At 39.0% G+C, this 22,188-nt stretch overlaps 1 protein-coding gene across 2 annotated transcripts in view; it reads right to left on the reverse strand.

Moving 5' to 3' along the window:
• MYLK (myosin light chain kinase) overlaps window positions 1-22,188 on the reverse strand; it is a 220,059-nt gene that overhangs the window by 50,787 nt on the left and 147,084 nt on the right. For both annotated transcript variants that reach the window (XM_076342984.1, XM_076342985.1), the window contains 2 exons: window positions 14,047-14,163; window positions 10,953-11,039 (listed from right to left, as the gene is read on the reverse strand). In XM_076342984.1, the coding sequence (XP_076199099.1) occupies window positions 10,953-11,039; window positions 14,047-14,163 (204 nt within the window). The remainder of the gene's footprint in view (window positions 1-10,952; window positions 11,040-14,046; window positions 14,164-22,188) is intronic.

Raw genomic sequence — 22,188 nt, forward strand, 5'->3', positions numbered from 1 at the left:
TAAACGGGTTCAAAAAAACAAATTCACAGGAGTTAGGTCTAGTGGTGGCCATTAAATGTAACAGTCTGGATGCCTTCAAACCACTGAATTCCAGAAGTGGAGGGGTTCGTTCCTTTTAGAGCACTCTCTTTTTACCTGCTATCCTAAGCATCCTTGTCAGAGGATGGCTTCTGCTGTGAAAGGACATTTCTTATTTTCTTATGCTCAAGTAGGCAGCTTGATTGAAGTAGTCTGGCTTTTAAGATGTTATTGCCTCCAACGGAGGCAGTATCTGCTAAGTGCTTTTGAATATCTGGCAGCATATACATAGGTGCCTAGTGATAGCTGTAACAGTCTCAAAAGGTTTGAATTTTTTGGTTCGTTGTTTACTTAAGTTATTTCAAAGTAGCAAGACACTGAGCAGCCAAAAAAACCCTCAAAAAATCCACCAAACCAATAAAGAGATTCTTTTATTTTAACCCCCTTTGCTACAGCAAACTACAAGCTGTGCATGATACCCAGGGAACACATCACCTGATGCCCCATGAATAAGGAGCCATGAGTTGTGAACCCACCATGGGAGTCTAATGTTATAGCTCAAGCAACAGACAGATGTGAAGATTGATTTTAAGTTTTAGAGTCACTGGAGATAGTAACTGATGTGCTATAGATTGTTAAAAGACCAAATGCTTTAATAAATATATAATGGTTTAGCTGTTAACAATAGTGTTTATTCAGTTCATTCTGGGGAATATTTCACTATGCACTGAATACAGAAGTTGTTGCCACCTTCTTTTTGTAGACTTTCATTTCATAGTAATTTTCTCTCAAAGTATGCTTAGCTTTTATGTGCTCTGTCTTTATTGATTTTGTTGGAACCAGAAACACAATACTGGAGAGGTCGGATATTCTTGCAGTACTTACAGCTGATCAAAAAGGAATAGTTGGATATCTCCCAAGGAAGCCTTTCTTCTATGACTGTCAGCTCAACAGAACTAAAGGTTTAGAATTAGTACTTGTGAGGTGTTTATCCTAGTATAACTGGACCACCAGGGCATGAGCTAGGTATTTGTCCTGCCACGTCTTCTATGTGGGCTTAACCCTGTTTAATGAGCAGTAGCGCTCTTTGAAGGTCTCCATTTAAAAGGACCCATTACATTTCGGGCCACGAACAGACTGACGTGTACCCTAGCTGTTGTAGTAAGTGACAGCAAATATATTTCCAGCTCCTCTTTCCTGCCCAAGCTGTATGAGCAACAAGTGGTGTTTTCAAAGCAGCTTTCCTCTTTGCCATTGTATGGTCACACCCTGAGCTGAAACTCTCACTTATTTCAGGCTGTAGTAACAGTTACATGGATGAAACTACTTATATGATCAGGTGCCAGCTGGAAGGGCTGTAGAGTCTGGCCTATCATCTGCCGTTAAACATCCCTATTAATGGAAGTAATCCATTAGTTATTCATTAGATGCATAATCCCATGCAAAGTAACTCAGTTATATGATTTTAAAAAAACATAAAAATTTGTGTGTGTGTGTGCTGTATTTGACATCAGATTCTCTGCTCTTCTCTAAACTGAGAATGAAATAGCTGTTGGATATCTCCTCAGAACTATAATGGCTTTTAATACAAGCTAAAGCAATGACATGAATTTGATTACTTCCACACTCCATTAAGCCTGATACGGACAAAGAGCACCATCGATGAGGAAAAAGCACCATTTGTAAAGTGCCATCTTGGGTTGCAGTTACTATTGCTATTTTTCAGAAATGTCACTGCAGACAAATAGGAGGAAAAGCAAATTCCTTAATCCAGCATGATTTTCACTCAACTATCACTTCTTGGCCTACATTGTATATTTGTTGCAGTACCTTAGTTAACAAGCAAGGTGCTGGTGGAGTCATCACACTCTCCAAATGTTCATGTTTCACTCTGACTGTTAGTATCAGAAGATTTTTTTTTCCCTCCTGGCTGACAATGTCATTCTCTGCCTTTGCACAATACATGTACAGAATGGATATCTATATACTCGGATACCCCTCTCACTTTTCTCTGCCTACTATCAGCCACTCTGAGTTCATCACGGAAGGGACCCCAATAACATAATTTGTTCATTCACAACTACAGTCAGTGACATTCAATTCATCACTGTTAAAAAACAATGTTTCTATAGAGGCTAGGATGTATAATGAACCACCAGGTATTACATTTAGCCTGTAAGTGGAATAAATGCATGGTGTCCTTCCTAGCCCTGGAATAACTAAGGGCTATGCTTAAGACAGTTTAAAAGGCTCTCACCTCAATGAGGATTTCCATAGCAGCAAAGCAAAGAACATGAATCCATCACCTCATTCAGCTAGGATACTGCTTTTTATATGTAAATACAAATTTTTTGTTTAATTTTTAGTTTTTACCCAGCAGGACATTACATTCACTTAACTGAGGATATACCGACTGTCACTGGACTTCATCAAACCATGCAGATTGCAAAGGGTTGCTGGAAGGTCTGGCTGAATATCCTGTTTTGCAGACACAAATAGCCTTGAGCAGAAATGAAAGGAAGGAGCAGCGTGGAAGGGGGTAAGTACAAGGATGTGTCTCTGGATCTGTGAAGCTGACTTCTTTGGCTAATGGTGTACACTCCACTGTTCTTAGATCTTCCTTAAGAATACCAGCTCATCTCATGTATCTTTTTGAAACGCAACTTTTATTTCAAAAGCTGCTGGAGACAGTTAGTGAAAAAAATCTAATAAGATTACCCAAAGTTGACAAGGTCAAATGATTGTTTTCATTAAAATATTTGAGCCTCTTGGAAATGTTAGTTCAAGTCTGCCTCTGCTGCTCTTTAAAAAAAAGACAGTTTGTCTCTCTTTTGATATTTACATTGAAACAGGCTGAAGCTGAAAGCCAGCCTGGAAGAAAAAGGACATAATATTTTCTCCTTAAATGAATCTGCCATCTAGAAACAACTTAATGTAAATATTACAAGGTTGGTATTTACAGAACTTTATAGGCAGGTTTGCCTCTTAGAGAGCTTGGGTGGGGGGCATGTGGAAACATAAACTAAAAAAGGGAAAGATCCCATACAGGCTGATAGCTGTGGGACATTTGGTTGTGCCGTTCTTTGCCCTGATGTTGAATTCGTGAGAGCAGATATGTTCAGAAGCCTCCGTCTTTCTTTTTTGTTTCCCTTTTTTGGAATTTTACTAAAAATAGGCATAGCCCTCCCCTGAAATGGCTCTCTGCACAACTTGCTTTCATAAAGCATGAAGTAAAGCTCCTACAGTTTGAAAAAAACATCAGTACTCAAGATCGCGTTTCCAGCCAGTCCATAATTCCTACTGTCTTCCTTGAGGGACATGCCTAAAATTATGTGCATATCTTCTATAGTGATGGATATCAGCACCTGGTAAAGAAGTACAATAAATACCTAACTCCATTAACATAAGGAGCAAGACACTTCCCTGCTTCTGTCTGCTTGTGGAATAGCCTCATTTGAACTCAGGATAGGAGAAGGGTTAATGACGTACTCTAATAATAGAGTCACATAGAAAACCATTTTCCCCTCATGCAAAACTTTTCAAGATTTCATCTTCTGAGAGGAACTACACTCTTTTTTTCAGAGTTTCCTTTAAGAGAAACCAAAAAAAGAAGTCATGTCTGTAACATGTCAGATATCATGGTAACAGGAATATTTATACAGGAGATGGAAAACCCAGATTCAAGTCTCTGCTCCTTCTTCCCCATCTCACTTGAATGCTTCAGATGTGTGGGATGTGACATTATGAAGTCTCTCTCTCCCACATGTAAATGAATCACAGTGTAACCTCCTTCAGACCCTTCTGGGGATAGATATCAGGGTCTGAATCAAAGGTGACTGTTGTCTGTAAAGCTTTACTACTCACAGCCATACTAGAAAGCATGGAGTGACTGAGACCTAGAAGTACAGAAAAAATAAAACACTTGGCTTTCTGGTCAATGCAATGAATTATTCAGTTGTATCCTTACTTCTGTCACAGACTTCCTTGATGGTACAAAAACTTATTACAGGTATTACTTAGCACAGACAAGATGAAATAGGAGAAAGATGATGGCTACAATTGTAGTAGAAAAAGACAACACATCATTACTTATGAATTTATTCATACATTCATGAACCTATGCTAATTGCTACAGAGAAAAATGACAGTGACAATGCACTAGCACCAGTAGCTTGAACACTTCATCAAGGTTTGAAAGCTTAAGCAGTTCTGCTTCATTGCTTCTGAAGGAGCAAATTCCTCATACTGTTTCCAAATAACTGTTTATTATCTAAATACAATAAAATAGAAAGCAACTCTGGCTTAAATTTGACAACAAGCAGAAATTAGAAAACTAAATGCCATACAAGTCAGTTATTTGAGTTTGCGTGTTTCGGAGCAGTTTTTAATAGCTTTTATTTTTTTCATTAAAAACAACTGTCATTTCGTTGCAACATCCCATATTTAGTTTCTAAATCATGCAGAGATTGTCCTCTAATTGAAAAAAATCCAGCCTCCTCCTTCTCAAAAAAAAAAAAAAAAAAATTCCAGGAAATACTCACTCTTGCATTCCAGTCAAGAGAGAGCTAGCATATACTGGCACACTCAGAGCTTCAATAATGCAACATAGTACACTGAAAGTAACTCAGTATTTTAAAACACCTCGGCTGGAGGAAGAAACAATTCCATAGCAGTTTAGGAGCACAGTGTTTGAGCAATTTCTGCAATTAAAGCAAATCTGAGTCGTGCAGAAGAGATCCAGTATCAAAGAGAGCTTACAAACAACCCAGGTCATGTGAATTCCACTAAAAACTCTGGTGGGAGCAAGACAACAATGTTAATTTCTGAAATATATATTTAATTTTCATATTTCTCATGTCCTGCGAGAACAGCTACAATTAGATGCTAAAATGCTGTGCCCGTGTGTGTAAGAACAGCAATCTAAACCAGGTTAATAGCCTGCTACCCAGTCTATTAAGTAGGAAAATACTGTCAGGTCATTTGGACATTCAGGACCTCCAAGTTATTTCAGTGGGAAAAGCTAGGTGTTATGTGCTTTTGCACATTAATTAAACCAATGGATTTAGGTCCCTGTTTTATAGAGAAGAAACTTCAGTCAATGCTTCTCTTACATGCCTCAGATCTGCAATTTCTAGTCAATGACTTAACTGGGAATTAATGGTGCATGGCACCTCTTCTGTTTAAGGCCACGTTGCAAAAACTGTACTCATTTTTCTCTGCATGAGACAGTCAATAAACATTTCTGTCTTCTTCTGTCAACATACAGCTATGTAGGATGGACTGTATGAAAAACACATGGAAAATTCTGTTCTGTGCCAACATTAACTCAAAATGTCGGTATGGTGTGAGCTGTAAAGTAACCTGGCAGAGATTCAAAATGCATACCTGGCGTTAGCTAAACAGTGCTGAACTGGGCATCAAGAAGAAGTGATTTACACAACAAATTAGTGTTTTCTCCATTGCTCTCTTTATACAATCTGTGGAGGCAACCAACCTTCAGAGTCACCAAGTTAAATCTTACATTGCCTTTTTACTTCAGCTAGTCTGGTTGGCCTTGTGCCCCAGCTATTTACCCTTGGACCCCAGTCCTGAGGAATAAGGTCAGCACCTTTCATTATTCAGAGTTTCAGAGAAATCATATCTAGGTCTTAAAAATAGCTCATGGCAATGTTATTTACATATACTAAAAGAGAAAGTTTCAGCTTCTCTTAGAAAAAAAAAGTTTATTTTTTTTCCTTGCGAAAGTTTGGTCAGAGGCTTTCCTGGCAAAGTAACTCATGTTGTTCCAACTCACTAAGTACTTGCACTCACTGTGCAGAAAATGTCTTGGTTCTTCTTGCAACAGCCAGGAGCAGAGCAGCATGGACCTTCTGGGAAATGAATGGGACTGAGAGAACTGGTTTGAATAGACTCATTGACCCTTAAAAGCATCTCAAGACTATCCCAAAGACCAAAGAGGACAGCAGCAGCACAGTCACCAGATCACAGCTGCTACACAGTGCTCTTATTTCTGCAATTAAAAGAACATCTCTGACCTGATTATTTACTTCCTTAGTAACTGAGTTCTTCCCTTAGAAAGTGGCAAGTTTTACACTGAGGACAAAACAGTCTGACATGAAAGGAAGATTTTGAAACATCTTCTATTCATCAGTGCTGTGTTTCATATTCTATTGATAGAATGGAAATCAAGAAAAAACTTGGGAGTGTTTACTGATTTATTTATATATTATCTAAACTGGACACATCAAGTTTAATGTTTAATGACATTTTCTTAAAATGGTGCTTGTAGACTTGGATTCTCTGATAAGATTGTTTATTAAAGAGTAAATAACAGAACTGTGTGCTAATCGCTTGGCCACTGACTCATAATTTTTCCATGGTAATTAAAATGCTTAGAATCCCACCCACTATGGAAAAGAATATATAAAATGATAAGGACTCCTGTCTGACATATTTACATTTGTGACATGCTGCTTCAGAGATGCCACTGCTCAGCCTTGCATTCAAGTACCAACAACGTTGAGAAATCAGATCTGGGAAGATAACAGTGCAGCATTCCAGAGGACTTGATCTGGACAGTGTCAGTGGCAACATTTTATTAACAACTGTCAGCAAGAGAATGCAGCGTTACTTAACCAAAAATGTGTTTGACAGGAAATCAAACAGATTTTATATAGTAGCAGATATAAAAGATGTATATCAGCAAGATACCAAATACTGCTAAGTAATGTATTTTGGGCCCCTTTACTTGAAGGTGTGTGGAGGAAGTTCTTTTCTTTGACGTAACTTTATTTTTCACTGAACAGAAGAACTTACATTTGTGCAATCGAACTCTGTGCTGGGTCATCCCTTCAATGTATGTGGTTTGGATATGAGAACAGCGGGTTTAACAAGTGTATTACTCAGACGAGGGAATCCAGGATATCCTGTTAGGTTTTCATACCACTGATTATGACAGGTGATAGTTGCCATTTCTTAATATTTACTGGAAGGAGTGCTGTGCATTAGCCCTACAAAAAACAGTGGGCATTTCTTTCCAAACACTTTAATCCAATGCTTAGATTTAGGAGGGTTGTTTTCTAAAGCATTAAAGCCAATTCTTTTCTCAGTAGCAATGATTGGGATAAAGTTTCTTCCTACTATAGTAAAGTTATGTTGCTCTGCTCAGCCTGGTGAAATTTAAGAAATAACATCTAACTGTTGTAATATGCCTTTTCCCCCAGTACATCTTGAAAAAACAACTTTGAAAAAAAATCTGCCTTTTGGAAAACTCATGTTTTATGTAAATTTTTGGGATGTCAGTTTAAAAAAATCTATAGTATTTTGGATGTCGCATGCAAACTACTCACAAGACTGAGGATCAAGAAAGTTGGGCTCTAGGCCTGCAAATCAATACGTGATCTTGGGCTAATTGCTCAAGCTATGATTTACTGCTGTTTTGGTCCTCAGCATAACACACATTAAGGAAGAAAAAATTTTAGGAAGTGTGGAGTAGTAATAGATTTTTTAAAAAAGAGAATATTTATTTATAAACCATCAAATCCTTATTTACTCTTAAAAAAACCTCAGGAAGCACTTTGATTTTTTCCACAGTCTGTTGGGCCAAGAACATTTATTTAATAGGGACTGATGATTTTGCTGGTGGCCTTGGTAATTTAAGCAATTCCCTTTAAGCCTAATTTGAAGTAACTTCTAATTTCAATGGGAATTGGGTGCCCACATCCCTTTACGGAAGATGCTTTCAAAGCTCCCTAGAGAAATGTTCAAGTGGTGAGAATTTTTAGCTTAGTACTTCTGCTGCAGGGTTATGTCAAACTAGAAGACCCTTATATTATCCACTGATTGTTCTGGCATAGCATGGAGTATGCAGTATGATAAATAATGAAAGGTTCCAATTTCCCACTGCCTCTTCTAGTCTTTTCTATCTGTGCAGAAGAAACATAACACTTTATTATTCTAACTCGGTAGCATTTCACATCCACCTAGCAACGACACAAGTGACAAAGCCTAAGTCAGTACAGTCAGTGAAGAATGAACCAATTCCAACATTAAAAAAAGAAGCGTCCTTCCTCCGTTCTTCCTCAGGATTGATTTCACTCAGATTCAAAGCTGGATCTGTTTGTTATTCTCAGAAACATTATTATTTATTCTATGTATCATTACAGAGTTGCATTCTGCAGAGTCATAATTATTACTAAATTCTGGTGACAGAATATTAATTGTAAGCAGAAAGAAATACATCGTAATTTTCCTAATTTGCTGTCATGGGAGCAATCTCTCTGCACATAAACACTGCAAGCATCCACTCAGAGATATCGTTAAACATTGAATGCTATAAAGCTGCCTTCATAGATGTTTTTCTGAGAATAACTGCGTATTGTAAACCAGAATCTAGTATGTATTGCATTTCAAAAGAGGTAATGCCCAAAATATTACTTACTATTGGATTTCTGTAGCTTACAAAGCCCAAGCTTCTAGTAATAAAATAACGTTGCCAGAATGAGCAGTCAAATGACCTGGGTCAGCAACTATTCTCACAGCGAGACAAATTCTACAGATTAACGTACTGACAACATTCATTCTCTTTCACAAAAAGAAATGTATTGATCTTTGCTTTCAGGAGCTAAAATTTAATTACTTTCCTGAAGGTTTCTACTAGGGCAAAAAACAAGGATCACTTATAATTTATCTGAAGGGAGAAAAGGTTGACATAGCTGCTAACCATGAAATTTGACTTGCATTTTCTTACAGAAAATGGAAAATATGGATTTTTTTTCTCCTGAGAAGTATTTCTCAGTGTATATATGTATATATGGTATCTTCTGTACCCCATATAGTGTATATCGTCATGACTGAATTCACTATTCAAAATTCAGAAGTTATTCAGTGGGATTATTAGGAATTTTTGTTCTCTATTTCTTCAATATCATTCCTTACACTCTGCTTGCCATTAGGACTGTTGGTGAATTGATGTGGCAACAAAGACTAGAAGAGATCAGAGTAAAAATTTATCTCCTTATTAGATTGGGACATCTTACTTCACAGTCATTCTTTATTAACCTTCTTTTTGAGAGAAATACAGTAAAGATGCACAAATATCTGACTCGTTAAGCCATTCTTTTTCAGGTAAGGAACTTTAAAATCTCTATATCTGAAAGGGATTTCGGTTTAAATTGAAACTGTCAAGTCTACTGGATCAGTTTTGTATATTTTGCCCCTGACAAACGTACAAATATAACACTCATTTCAGGCAGACAGATAGTCTGCCTATCAGACTAGTCCTCAGAGACTGAGGCTGAGATGTTAAAAACCACCTGTGGAATCTCTGCAGCCAAATCCTTTTAAAATTAAATATGTATTTTTCCACAGTTTTCCAAAAGCTCTTCCAAAGCCCAGCTTCCTAACATTCTCTCTGGTTACCTTGATGTTTTCAGTGCAACAGGAAAGATGTTTTAAAGGTATTTTGAAAAAAGAGCTTATGAGAAGTTCAAGAACTTTAAACACTGATACAATACACCATGGAGCAACCTTAAGAAAACCATTCACCATTATTTCAACCTTCTTTTCCCAATCATTTCTGAAGCCAGAGTTGCTAGCTTCTGTTTTGCTATCTATATCCAATTTCCACTAAAATCAACAGCAAGACAAGCAGTGATTTCAGCAAGATGTGGATCAGGTCATATATCCACATATTTAGACTTAGTTCCCAACTCACACTTTCTCCTGGGAAAGCTGCAATTGATAACACTGCTGGGAGGATCAGAGGAAATGTATGCGTTTGTGTGCATGGAAAACACTATTCAAAACTCTATCCCGTGGAGCTTTAAATGGCTTTAAAACTTTCTTTTCTATTGATGTTCAAGAACAAAATGATTGTTCCTAATTGCTATTATTTACAGTATTTGAAGCTCAGGTGCAGAGGTGGAGCATGTCGGTGTGACCCTTCCCACACCTCCAAATGATTGGCTGGAGGGAAAGTTATAATGCTCAGCCAGCAACTTGGAAATAGCTGCAGCCCAGGGCATAGCTCTAAGCCAACAATTCCAGAAGCACAATTATTACCTGTGATCATCAATCAGTACAAAACTGCACTGAGTCCTGCTGAAAGCAGCTGAAAATGTTCCATGCTGGAAAATCAGATTATAGTTTATTTCTTTTTTTTTGAGAGAGAGAGAGCTGGATAAAATATTTCATGTTTCCATTAGAACTGTGTCTTTACATCTTTTTTAGGAACTCACATGGGGGACATCTTAGGTAGACAACTTTCAAAGTCCAGTGTTTGATTTAAGAGATATTTGTATCCCATGGACATGTCTTAATTTCAAAAGTAGTAGTGGTATTAGGAATTTCTAAACTGACATTATTGCACTGCCTTTACCATTTAAAGTTTCCTCTTAATCAAATGCATGTATGCAGAGTAGCAAACATGGGAATTTATGGCTGATTGTTATTTCAGAAAGCATTAAAAGCAAGTAAAGCATTTAGGCTTAAAACAAGGAATGTAAAATTCACCAAACTACTCCCCATGGTCATGGAAAAAAGGACAGACTATGCTACAGGACATTTCAGTCAAGATACCTTGCCTACCAATGGTAAGACAGTATATCGTCTACACAGGACACAACACGAAGCAAACTACTCGAGAATTTCTGTGCTCTTTGGGAGGCAGCCAAAAATAAATCTGTGTCGTTAAGTTCATTGCACCATTATGGAGAACTGAGAATAGAGCGGGCTAGGTCTGAACTCACAGTTTCAGCACTTACTTCTAATCCCCACAAGGCAAAAACTCATTTCACATGACTTATGTGCAAGGGTTAAAGAAACAGCACAAGCTTCTGATACCATGCCTGCAAATAGAAGGGAACGACCACAGAATCCCAAAGCACTCTTCTGTTTTCGGTGAAAAGGAAGTAATCAAAATCACTGTCACTTACTCTCTGTTGGCAGCACAGGGGGAAGCGTGGTCTTAGGCTTCTTGGTCTTCTTCTCAGTAGGCTTTGAGGTCTTTGTGGATGAGGCATCTGCAATCAAAACAAATAATAAAACACAAATCCTATTTAAAAATCAGTAATGAAAAAGCTGCACATTAACATCAGTTTGGTTTGGATCTTTCTGCAAAGTTAGAGGAAATTACTGTCCTTTTGGTTTTTAAGAAAGATTTTCTGCACGGACTTGCTGGAGAATGTCACATTCTAAAAGGAAGAGGGAGCAGAGAGGGAGAAGCCCTCTATGAAAGCAGCTGCACTGAGAACCTGAGAAAGCAACTAGACAAGAGGCACCATCTAAGCTGATAGGTCTATTTTAACTGAATAGAACAAAGTACAATGTGCACAAAGCTGCTTTAGGCAGTGCATGGAAGAGGGAAACAGAGGCATATTTGAAGCATCATTTCATCCAAAAGAATCTCTTGCCACGTCAGTCTTCTATTCCACTGTCTATGTGATCTATATAGATGAACACATTTTGAAAAGTAGCATTTCCTCCATATGTTTAAATCTTTCCAAGAAGATATGATTATACATTGGTTCATTCCTAAAAAAACGGCAAAAGGGACACCACAGGACTCAAGTTTGCTGGATTTCATTATTCTCAAGATTGCACAGCTCGTATCCAGCAACTACTCAGCACGGCAGGCTCCACTAACAGCTGAGAGTCAATACAAGCTCTCTTCTATGTGTATCCCATATGACATAAGACACATATAACTAGAAAGTGCAACCTTTTTTCAGCAAGGTTATCGCAGGTCGAGCATGTCATATAATGCAAATCCTAATAAGCTCCACATGTCAGATTGTTTGATCCTGACATTTCTCTTTGGAAGAAAGATCCCAAATCTGGATTGTGATCTCCGCAATAGCTGTATCAATTTATAGCTTTCAAATATTCAGCCTTCAGGGGATTTGTGCATGAGATAGCTGTTTGAAATTTAGTTACCAGAGAAAAGATAACAAAAGTTGTGGAACCACCTATTTCAATCACCTACTTCTAGGTGCCAGAGCATGAAAGTTGGTCTAAGTTTCCTAAAAAGTTAACAGGGGAAGACAGAATCTCCTAGCAAACAATTCAGAGCATAAGGCTATGCTAGATCTGAGTTCAGACACTCAGATTCTACAGATTTGTCCCTGAGCTACTTTGACAACTGAGGTAAAATACTCCTCCGATCTGATTTGAGTCCATGGGGCCAAAATGAATACAATGGTATTTATGGTTACTTGTTGAGTCTAAAAATCAGCATCTGGGATGCTGACAGCAGACTGAGTAGAAGGGAGCAATTTTAATTGTTGGTTTAGATCACAATTCTAATTTAAAAATAACAGTCATCTCCTCTACCAGTCACAGACACGGGATATCAAATGGTGTCTCTCCTAAATAGCTGGAGTTCGCTGCAGTGTCATTCCTCAAAAACCTTTTCTCAGCCATACAAAGCAGCATGCCAGTAGGGAATGGAAGCCAGTATCAAGGTAAGGAATGTGGTCATTCTGGTGTCCAGTATTATGTGAGCAGATAGCTCCTAACACCATGGGTGCCACTATCAGGGTGAGCCAGACAGCTGATATAACGCCATTCATGTCATCATGCAATGAATATGTCATGAGCTGACAGCCTCCCATGATCAAGACTTTGCAAGCCAAAGTCTACCTCCAGCCTCCTAGAACATGCATTGCCCAGCAGGAAATTGGAAGTGGGAAATATGCTAAGGGAGGCTTCAGGAAGAAAAGCAACTACTTGAAGGAGATCAGAAGATAAAGTCAAAGGAAAAAACACACAGCTGACTGAGACATTTAAAAGATGATAGGGCAGCTCTGGAGAACTATTGTGTGCTAAGCACTTGATGATCTGATCCTTTAACCCTCTGAATCCGTGGTAATTAAGGTGTTACAGGGTACTAGATTTTGCTTAAAGCCTCTTCTTGATAGTCTTCTTTGAACTTCAGTGCTGGTAAAATGTATTACTTTAAATTATGGAAATATAAACAATAGCTTATCAAATATCTAAGCCAGACTACGTTGTGACCACGGTATCATGGAAGGTGCCATTACAGGAACCAATAAAATTAATTGTAATTATATGTATAATTAATTCCTTTTCCAGCTACATGAAGATTGACCCTTACTGATGGAGTTACAGGATTATGTTCTTACCTTGTGTCATGCTACATTAGGAAAACAAATAATAGTTTTCTTTTCTAGACCTCCTGCTCCAAATAACACATCTGCAACACAGCTGTGAAGGCTTAGTACCCAAGATCTATGTTATTGGGCTTGTTGTTTAGTTTTGTGTTCTTTTTAGTTACAATGGAAAGTATCAGAGTATTCAAGGATGAGCTCACCAGAAGGTGAGCTCATAAGAAGCACATTTGGTTACTTAAAGTCACTTAAAGTCCATGGCAGTTTTAAAAGTCTGTGCTCTCAACCTCATGACAAAATATTTGCCCAAGGCCAACACTACTTGGCAAGAGTACAGTGTCATCAGCATGACTAAGGCTGAAAACTGGTACCTCAGTCAGCAAATTTTCCATGTTCTAAGACTATGGCATACAAGGGAGGTTGAGCTGCTAATTTGTTTATTTTTACTCACTTCCACTAGAAAAAAACAAATGACCAAATGTCATTGAATGCAAAGAATTGTAAAGTTCTAGACTGAGAAATGTGCCATACATAGTCCTGAGGCAGACCAGTACCCAGGCTCACACCCTGAATTCTTACATGCTCTTAAAGAATGCATACAGCTCAGAAGCAAATATTCATGGGTTCAACTTACTGCTCTAAAATCCTTGTAGAAATACAGTGGGCAGCAGGAGAACATAGAATATTCCACAAAGCAGCCAGAGCCCTTGGCTCTGTACTGTCTCTCTGCTCATGCTCCTTTATGGTAGACATTGAATTACATATTGACCGAAAAGTGCAGGAGGGAAGGGGGCAGAGTTCTTTTTTGTGTATGTGGTTCATAAAGGCTGGTATAGGGAAATACAGGGGGGAAGGAGGAAGTTCTAAGGAAGGGTTTTCCCATATCCAGCGAAGTACTTACCTTCTACCAGCACTTTGCAAGCACATTCAGCTCTTCCTGCTGCATTCTCAGCTATGCATTTGTATTCACCCCTATCTTCAGGCATGGCCTTCTCAATGGTAAGTGAACACAGTGTCCCTAATACAAAGGAAGGAGAGATCAAATGGATGTTATGTTGCAGTTCACAAAAACCTTAGTGCTATTAAGGAACAGAATGCATCAAATGATTCAATCCTTTACGACAGGTGATCTTCACTGCTAGAAAAAGATGTTTTGGCCTTAAAAATTCAACATCAGAATTGGAACCTTATTAATGCTAAATAAAATAAAAACACATTGATAGATAAATTGAATCTTATTGCTGCTCCCTAGGATACTCAAAGCTGTCCCTGCAGCCCTGAAGTGGTTAATGGATGAGGGTAGAGAAGACCCAGAGCAGAATCTCTGCTGCTGTTCTTTGTCTTATAGCAGGGATAAGAAGTCCTCATTCTGATGGTCTTTTTCCAAAACTGCTAGTAGTTTAGGACTGTAAATAAGAGGGCTTCTGTCAAGGGGCCATCTGCAATATTTTGATTCAGCCTTATCTCTAGCACTCCCGTGAGCATCCACGTGTGAAAGTAGAACTTCAGCTTAGTGCCCAACTTTAGAAATGACACTGAGAGCCATTTTCTTTTTGCTTTAATTACTCAGAGATTGTAAAACATCTGTTAGAAAGTCCAATATATCAGTGGCAATCAAATTTGTCACTGCAACAAATCCATTTCTTTTCAAACAGAAAAGCAAAATTTGACTTCATTGGGTTTGCAGAAACAGGATGCGACATAAGCTCTGTAGTTACCAAGGGAAGCTTGGTATGACCCAAGGGAAACACATTTCCTCTTAAAAAATAAAACTCTGTGAACCAAAACAGAAGCTGTTCCCACTAGTTGGGGGATGAGGAAGGAGAACTATGGTTCACCTAATCTCTTACGCTCACTTGCATTGCTTGGAGCAACAAAGTACTTTGCTCCCCGGGGGAGAATCCCAATTAAAACACTCCAGACTTTCCCCTTCCAAATATCCCTCATTAAGTGAGGGTGAAGTGTGGGCTTACTTTCTCCTTCCTCACTGGAAAGCCTGGCCTGTCCCCTAAATACAGCCCGAGGCATTGTGCACTTCCACCCATTGCTGTTAGCTTGTCTAGAATGCCTCTACCCTCCACCTATTTCAGCCGCAGTAATACCTTCCCCCCCTCCTCCATCTACCTTTCTCACAGTCTCTCCTAAATAATGGCAAGATTGGATAGATGATCTTTTTTAGACGTTTCCCCTGTGTCCTGAGACGTAAGGAAATTTCCCAGCATCTCTTGCTATTTGCCACTTTTCTCTCTATGTTAACTGGAGGCTGCCTTCCGCTTTTCAGAATGCCTGATCCCAAGCTCCCCATCAAATATATCCCTTGTGATGTGGGAGATGGCACAGGCACAGATGACACTGGTCCTTGGAAAGGACCTTGAAAGGTCCTTGAAAAGAACATCCCTTTATCAGAAGAACTTTGAGAGTTTACTGGCTCCCCTTGGAGACTAGACCTCAGTTCTGGCATGACAATTATGCTTTAGCATTCAGATTTTCCCTCATTGTAGAACTGGATGTTATTATTCAAGACAAATCTTATAAAAACCATTTAAATGGTTCTCAACAAATTTGGTTTGCCAGACACACACAAGGGTTAGAAGAAAATGAGTTTTTCCCACCTCCTTATCCTCCACAAAACCAAGAAGCTCTAAATAATGACAATTTTCCCCCTGAGAAACAATGTGAAAACTATCTCAGAAGAGAACTGACCCCTCACTCACATGTGCTGTGCTCAGCCAACCACAGGATGAAAAGAAAAGCCACGTGCCTTCTCTGAGGCAACTCATCTTCATGAGTCAGGCTGAGCAAAAAATGTCAGGAGCTGCTGTTCCATTCCAAATGGAGGAGGGACACTAGAAAAGTATTCTTGCAGGCCTCTAGCAAATATAAATTCACGTGTCTGCTGTTTAAAGAGACAACTGGAGAGCAAGCCAAAGATAACTTCCAGTCTAAGAATTTGTATAAATCTATATAACATGATTAGAAAAGATCACACATTAGAACCTAAAAATGCTATTGCAAAAGAACATAAACTATGGAACAAAGACACATACATATGAGGGAGATCTTTGGCCACCTTGCTGCAGGGAAGGAGTCTAGTTTGTAAGGATAACTGGATCGTTAAGGGACTGGAACAAAGCAGCATTTACTTTAGTTTTTGCTGGAGTTTTCTACCTGCTTAAAAGCCCTTCCTCACCTGCATGCTAATCAGCTCATTGAAGACTAATGTGACATAGGGTCATTCCTCACCACTCATACTGTTGCACTGTTGTCCATAGAGCATACTGCAGCAGTATGTTAACACCTTATGAGAAACACTTCCTTATGCAGCATATACGAACAGAAACATCCCACCCTAACAATAAGTCATTCCCCACACTTATACTAAAATCTAGAAGCAAATCCTAGGCTTTTCTCATGAAGATCCTTGACTTGCTATGCGCATTCAGTGCTGTGTTAGTTTTGCTTTTAGAATCTAGCCCTGGCCCGGCTGCATGGCAGGGGTGTGATTGAAGCTGCATTTGGCTTATTCCACTGGAAGCAGAGTCCTCATGAAATAATGTCAGTCTTACTCATTCCAAAAGAATATTTATATGTCTTGAATTTTAATGAAGTTATTTTGTGAGAAGGAGGATGAAGGAAATCTATTTTTTCAAGGGCTGCATCCTTTTCCTCCTGACTTCCACCCCCCTGCAGCAATAATCTGCATCCTATTTGCCTCCACTTCTCCATACTCCCCAGCAACTACACTGCAACAGCACATACAAAGTACATGGGGATTGCTGGGCTTGTTGCTACCACCAGATGCAATGGTGGTATTCTGCCCTCAGTGGAGGAGTGAAGGAGAAATGAGATAATTTGTGTCAGTAGGGAAGTGATCGTGCCCCTCTACTTGGCACTGGTAAGGCTGCACCTCGAATAGTGTGTTCAGTTTTGGGCCCCTCACTACGAGAAGGACGTTGAGGTGCTGGATCATGTCCAGAGAAGGGCAACGAAGCTGGTGAAGGATCTGGAGAACAAGTCTTACGAGGAGCGGCTGAGGGAACTGGGGTTGTTTAGCCTGGAGAAGAGGAGGCTCAGGGGAGACCTTCTCACTCTCTACAACTCCCTGAAAGGAGGTTGTAGCGAGGTGGGTGTCGGTCTCTTCTCCCAAGAAACAAGCGATAGGACGAGAGGAAACGGCCTCAAGTTGCGCCAGGGGAGGTTTAGATTGGATGTGAGGAAAAATTTCTTTACTGAAAGAGTGGTTAACCATTGGAACAGGCTGCCCAGGGAAGTGGTTGAGTCCCCATCCCTGGAAGTATTTAAAAGACGTGTAGATGAGGCGCTTAGGGACATGGTTTAGTGGGCATGGTGGTGTTGGGTTGACGGTTGGACTCGATGATCTTAGAGGTCTTTTCCAACCTTAATGATTCTATGATTCTCCTTTCTTTAGCCACTAGTTTTCATGAAACTGTGGACTACTAGGACTTAGTGTGAAATTGGCCAATGGTTGAAAAAACTATTAGCCAGTCTGGGTCAGCAGTATAAGGGGAGGCTGAGAGAGCACATGGCTGTATAAACCTCATTTTGTTAGAAAACCAGAAAAAAAAACCCAAACAGGCAAAAACCTGATGAGATTTCGTAAGGACAGGAAACTCCCCAATAGGCCTATGTTCTGTGATCTAGAGCTACAGTCAATTCCCGAGGCTAGAAGGCCAAATGTCTTTCAATGAAGTATTTGGTATTTCCTCTGCAAAAACCCTTCATGACCTGAAACAAGCTTATTTTCTCATAACTGCAAGAAAACCTAGACTGGTTACTCCAGTTGGGTATTCTGAATCCTGGCACTTCACAAATCCCAGTCAACTAAAATAATTTGCTATCAATTTTGTCCCCCCATCCCTCTACTATTTTTTTAGGAACCAGCCCATGGACAGTCTTTAAAACACTGTCACAAAGGGCAGGATTGGAATAAACACGAATACTGGGATCTTCCACTTAGACATCGGAACTGGTGCAGCTCTAGAAAAGACCTTAACAGCCACAGAAGCTGACAGTTTACTGGAGGCTCTGGTTTAGATACACAAAGCCTTTCCCTTGCATTTTGAGCTATTAAAGGATTTTCTGACTTACTCAAAAATAGTGCAAGCCAGTTTAAAATATCTCTAGGCTTCTGCATTCTTTCCATGAAACTCCGCAGAAAGTCAACTTCAGATATAAAACAAATACACAAATCAACAAAAAACAGCTCCTGAGTCTAATTCCCTGCACTGGCATCTAGCTGGCCAACCTCCTGACTCCTATCCGTGATGCAGACTGAATTTTATGTCTTTCTCATTTGTATCCTATGGGATAAAGAAGTACTATGGAGTATTTAGGCAATATTAAAAAATACTAGGCCATGAGAAATTGTGCCTAGGAGTCATAACAAATTTGTTAAGGAACTCGTTGGCCCACTGGTGTTAATTTTCTAATAAATCACAAATTTTCTGGGAAAGTGCAAATATGTGCTAGCGTCACAGTCATGTTTAAAAATGGCAAGTGCGTTGACCTGGCAAATACTGACTACAGTTAAAATGACAACAGGCAGAGTAGTGAAAAAAACTCACGTGAGTTTCAGAGAAGAAAAAATGTCAAATTTAATTGTTGCTAATTGATAGAGTTTTAAGGAAAACAATGTAACAAACCTACTTTCATTATTCATGAGATTACACATTTAACTGGCAAATGTATCTGGTAAAGGTAACTTTCTTAGTCTTTACTGAAATATCTGTCTTATCTCACATTATTCTGCTTGTAATTAATGCTGTATTACTATACTAATGACATTCATGTTAGGAAGAGTTAGAGCTGCCAAAATAAAGATCTCATGAAGAAGGTGACAACAGGAAATCATCACTTGGTATGTTTCTGGTGGACTTCCTCTGTGACCAGACTAGGACCAAAGTAATTCAGTATTTTAATCTGTGATGTAGAAGTATTCATAAATTAATGTTGATAAACTTACAGATGATAGCAATAATGTTGGAAAGGGAAAAGACAGAAAGAGAGAGAAAACAGGGCAGTCCTCATAAACAATCTCATTTACTTTTTAAGCTGAGTCCTATTCACTCAAAGAAAATGGGGTTTAAGACAGTGAAATGACAAGCATCCATGGACAGCAAGGGATGCTCTCTTTTCAGAAGGTTTAAAGGTTTAATACAGAAGTAACAAACATGAGCTCCACTGTTGTGAGGTAGAAAGAGGACTGATGACCTCCAGTAAGCAGAGCAATAGGAAGGTGTCCTCCATCTCACTGATGCTGATAGTGACATACGGTTCCGCTGCCTATTTTCTAAATAGGGTAATAAACCAACAAACAGCAACTGAAGAGGAGGTATTAAAAGGAAAACCAAACCAAACCAAAACAACCCCAAGCCTCCAAGGGCTGGATAAAGTGCATTGTGGAGAGAAAGTAAGAGCTTGACTTGTCAAGTTTCGAAAAAAAGAGAGAGAGAGGGGTATCTTGATCACAGAGTCAAAGCCATTCTAGCAAGTACAAATGGGCTCTTCAGCTTAGCAGAGAAAAGAAACAAGCATATGGAAGAAGAAACCAGATAAATTCAAATTAGAAATCAGACATTGCTTTACTTCTTGATTTAAAATCAAAACACTTTAAGAATAATTAGACATTGCAATAAATTACTAGTGATTATAGCAAATGTCTCTCTTTTGCTATATTTAAACCTACACTACATGCATTTCTGGAAGAAGGAAGATTCAGACAAAAATGGCAGTAGAGGGGGAAATTTTGTGGCACGTGACAAACATGGAGTTGTGTCAGAACTGATGCTCAGATGATCTCCCAAGCCTTAAACTTGCTGAAGAAGCTTTTTTTAAGCTGCAGAATCCATCTACTTTCAGCAGTACATAGAGTTGTGTTAGTTACGCACCAAACTCTTGCTCAAAGTTAATGAAAAAGAAATCAAAAAAGTCACGGCAGATCCTAGTAAAACTGACAGACACGGACTTGCACAACTGATAGGAAGATTTAGGAGTTATGTTAAGTCACAAGAAAGTTGTTAAGGCATTATTGCTAACAAGATTACTAACTCTTTATGCTGCCAAGACACTTAGGAAGAAAAAAAGTGCTGTCTCACACAAAGCAATACAAACTCTGGGCATTTTCTAAGCTACACCACCACTGCTACCTGAGCCTATATTAAGTAGTTCCTCTTCAATCTAGATAGTCACATGGTACTAAATCTAGCCAAAAAAGCAGACCAAGCTGATTTAAAAAATGGCAAGTTTGCCAGTTTTGACTAATATTCGCTGTGCACCTCAACTCTCCAGTCTAGTAAGGATGACAGCTTCCAAACGCCTTGTCACTGTTGTCTTCTAGAACAACTTTTGTAACCATGCAAAAATTCTCTATCTGGATTTTCTGTTCAAAAGTGAGTCACATAGCAGGACACTAGCACAGGGTACTGCTCTGCCAAGTACTATACAAATGTAAAAGAAAATGGCTCCTGCTCTAAAGAGTTCACTGCATGAGGAAGCTTGTTCTACTCAGTCCTTATATGTCTAACTCCACTGCAATGTCTGCTAAAGCTTTCTTAAAAACTTTTTTCCAAACAAAAAGCCCCCCGTAACTTCAAACAAAGAACTCCCTCATATTAAAATCAACTGCCTCTTAACCATACACCATCTAACCTGCCCGTATAAATGCATAATGCTCTAATTCATGAGTACCCTCTTTTGTTACAGTTACCATTTATTTTGAGACTTCACAGGCAAAAAACCCATTAATATCTATCCCAAGAATGTAGATAACTGCACTCTGACAAGCGTTCAAAAGAAAAATATAAAGTCAAACCATTAATAAACTCTTACCAGGTCAGACATGTTTGTAAAAGAAAAATGGTGTAAGAGTTCACTTTGTCATAAAAATGATACTTTAAGCAACAAATCACTCATGCCAGTCATCTGGCAGAATACTGTTTGGGGAATTATTGAAAGAGATGGAGAAACAAGTACTGATGTTCATGATTTCAAAGGGAAACAAAACAGTATTAATAGTTGAAATGTAAAATGGAAGGAATGAGATTGATCTTAGATGTGCTGTGATTGTGACATTCAGTACAATGCTGCCCAGATTCTGACTTCTAACTGCTAATGTAAACATAACCCTGGAATAATAGAATACATTGCAAACCCTAGATTAAGTACTAGAATACAGCACAAATACTGCATAAATATGCCTGAAGACGAAGGTCTTTTTTGCAGCAGGATTTAATTTTTCCTTTGCCAAAGATCTTACCAATCACTGATTATTCTGATCCTGGTGTTTGAATTCAGGCTTCTCCGATGGTACAGAAGTGGGGCTAACATCCCCCCCTTCTCTTGCACGCTAATGGCTAAACTGCCTTGGACAGGCAACGTAGCGTTCGCTTCTTCAAACACAGAGGAGACGTGTGAATAGAGTTGTTTCTAACAGGTAAAGGGCCTTACTATCAGCTAGGACAAATATACCAAGGAAAGTTACTTTCAGTGAGTGACTACATAAAGGGACTAGTTTGCTGATCCTGTGAACTTGTTACACACAAGTATACTTTTAAGTCTGCCCTTCCTGGCCAAATATGACACTTGTTTCATCAGGTGGGCATGTGCCTGAAACCAGATGTTATGTATTTATCTTCACAATATATTTGGCACCAGGAGATCAGCAAACTGCTATCTCTTTCTGCTTTCTGGCAATGCCAGAGAGGGTTAATTTAATTTCCGAAAACCAAATACATGGCATTCTGCAGGTTGATGTGTTACTTACATTGAACAGTTTGTGGGCCAGTGGCCCATACTAAGATGGACTTGTAGTATGATAAAAAGCAGATAGACATGTCTCACTCTAGATAGAGGATTTTCAAGTATCCAACTCACTAAGAACAAGTTAGTTATTCTTCTGTGAGATACCTCTCGGAAATTTTCCATATGTGAGAACCAGTGGTCACCACCAAACATCACAGCAGCACAAAACCAGTTGGTGAAATAGCTAACAATAGACCCAGTCTATCCACTTCCATAGTGGATT

The sequence above is a fragment of the Aptenodytes patagonicus genome, chromosome 6 (genome assembly GCF_965638725.1).
Source record: "Aptenodytes patagonicus chromosome 6, bAptPat1.pri.cur, whole genome shotgun sequence".
Lineage (NCBI taxonomy): Eukaryota > Metazoa > Chordata > Aves > Sphenisciformes > Spheniscidae > Aptenodytes > Aptenodytes patagonicus.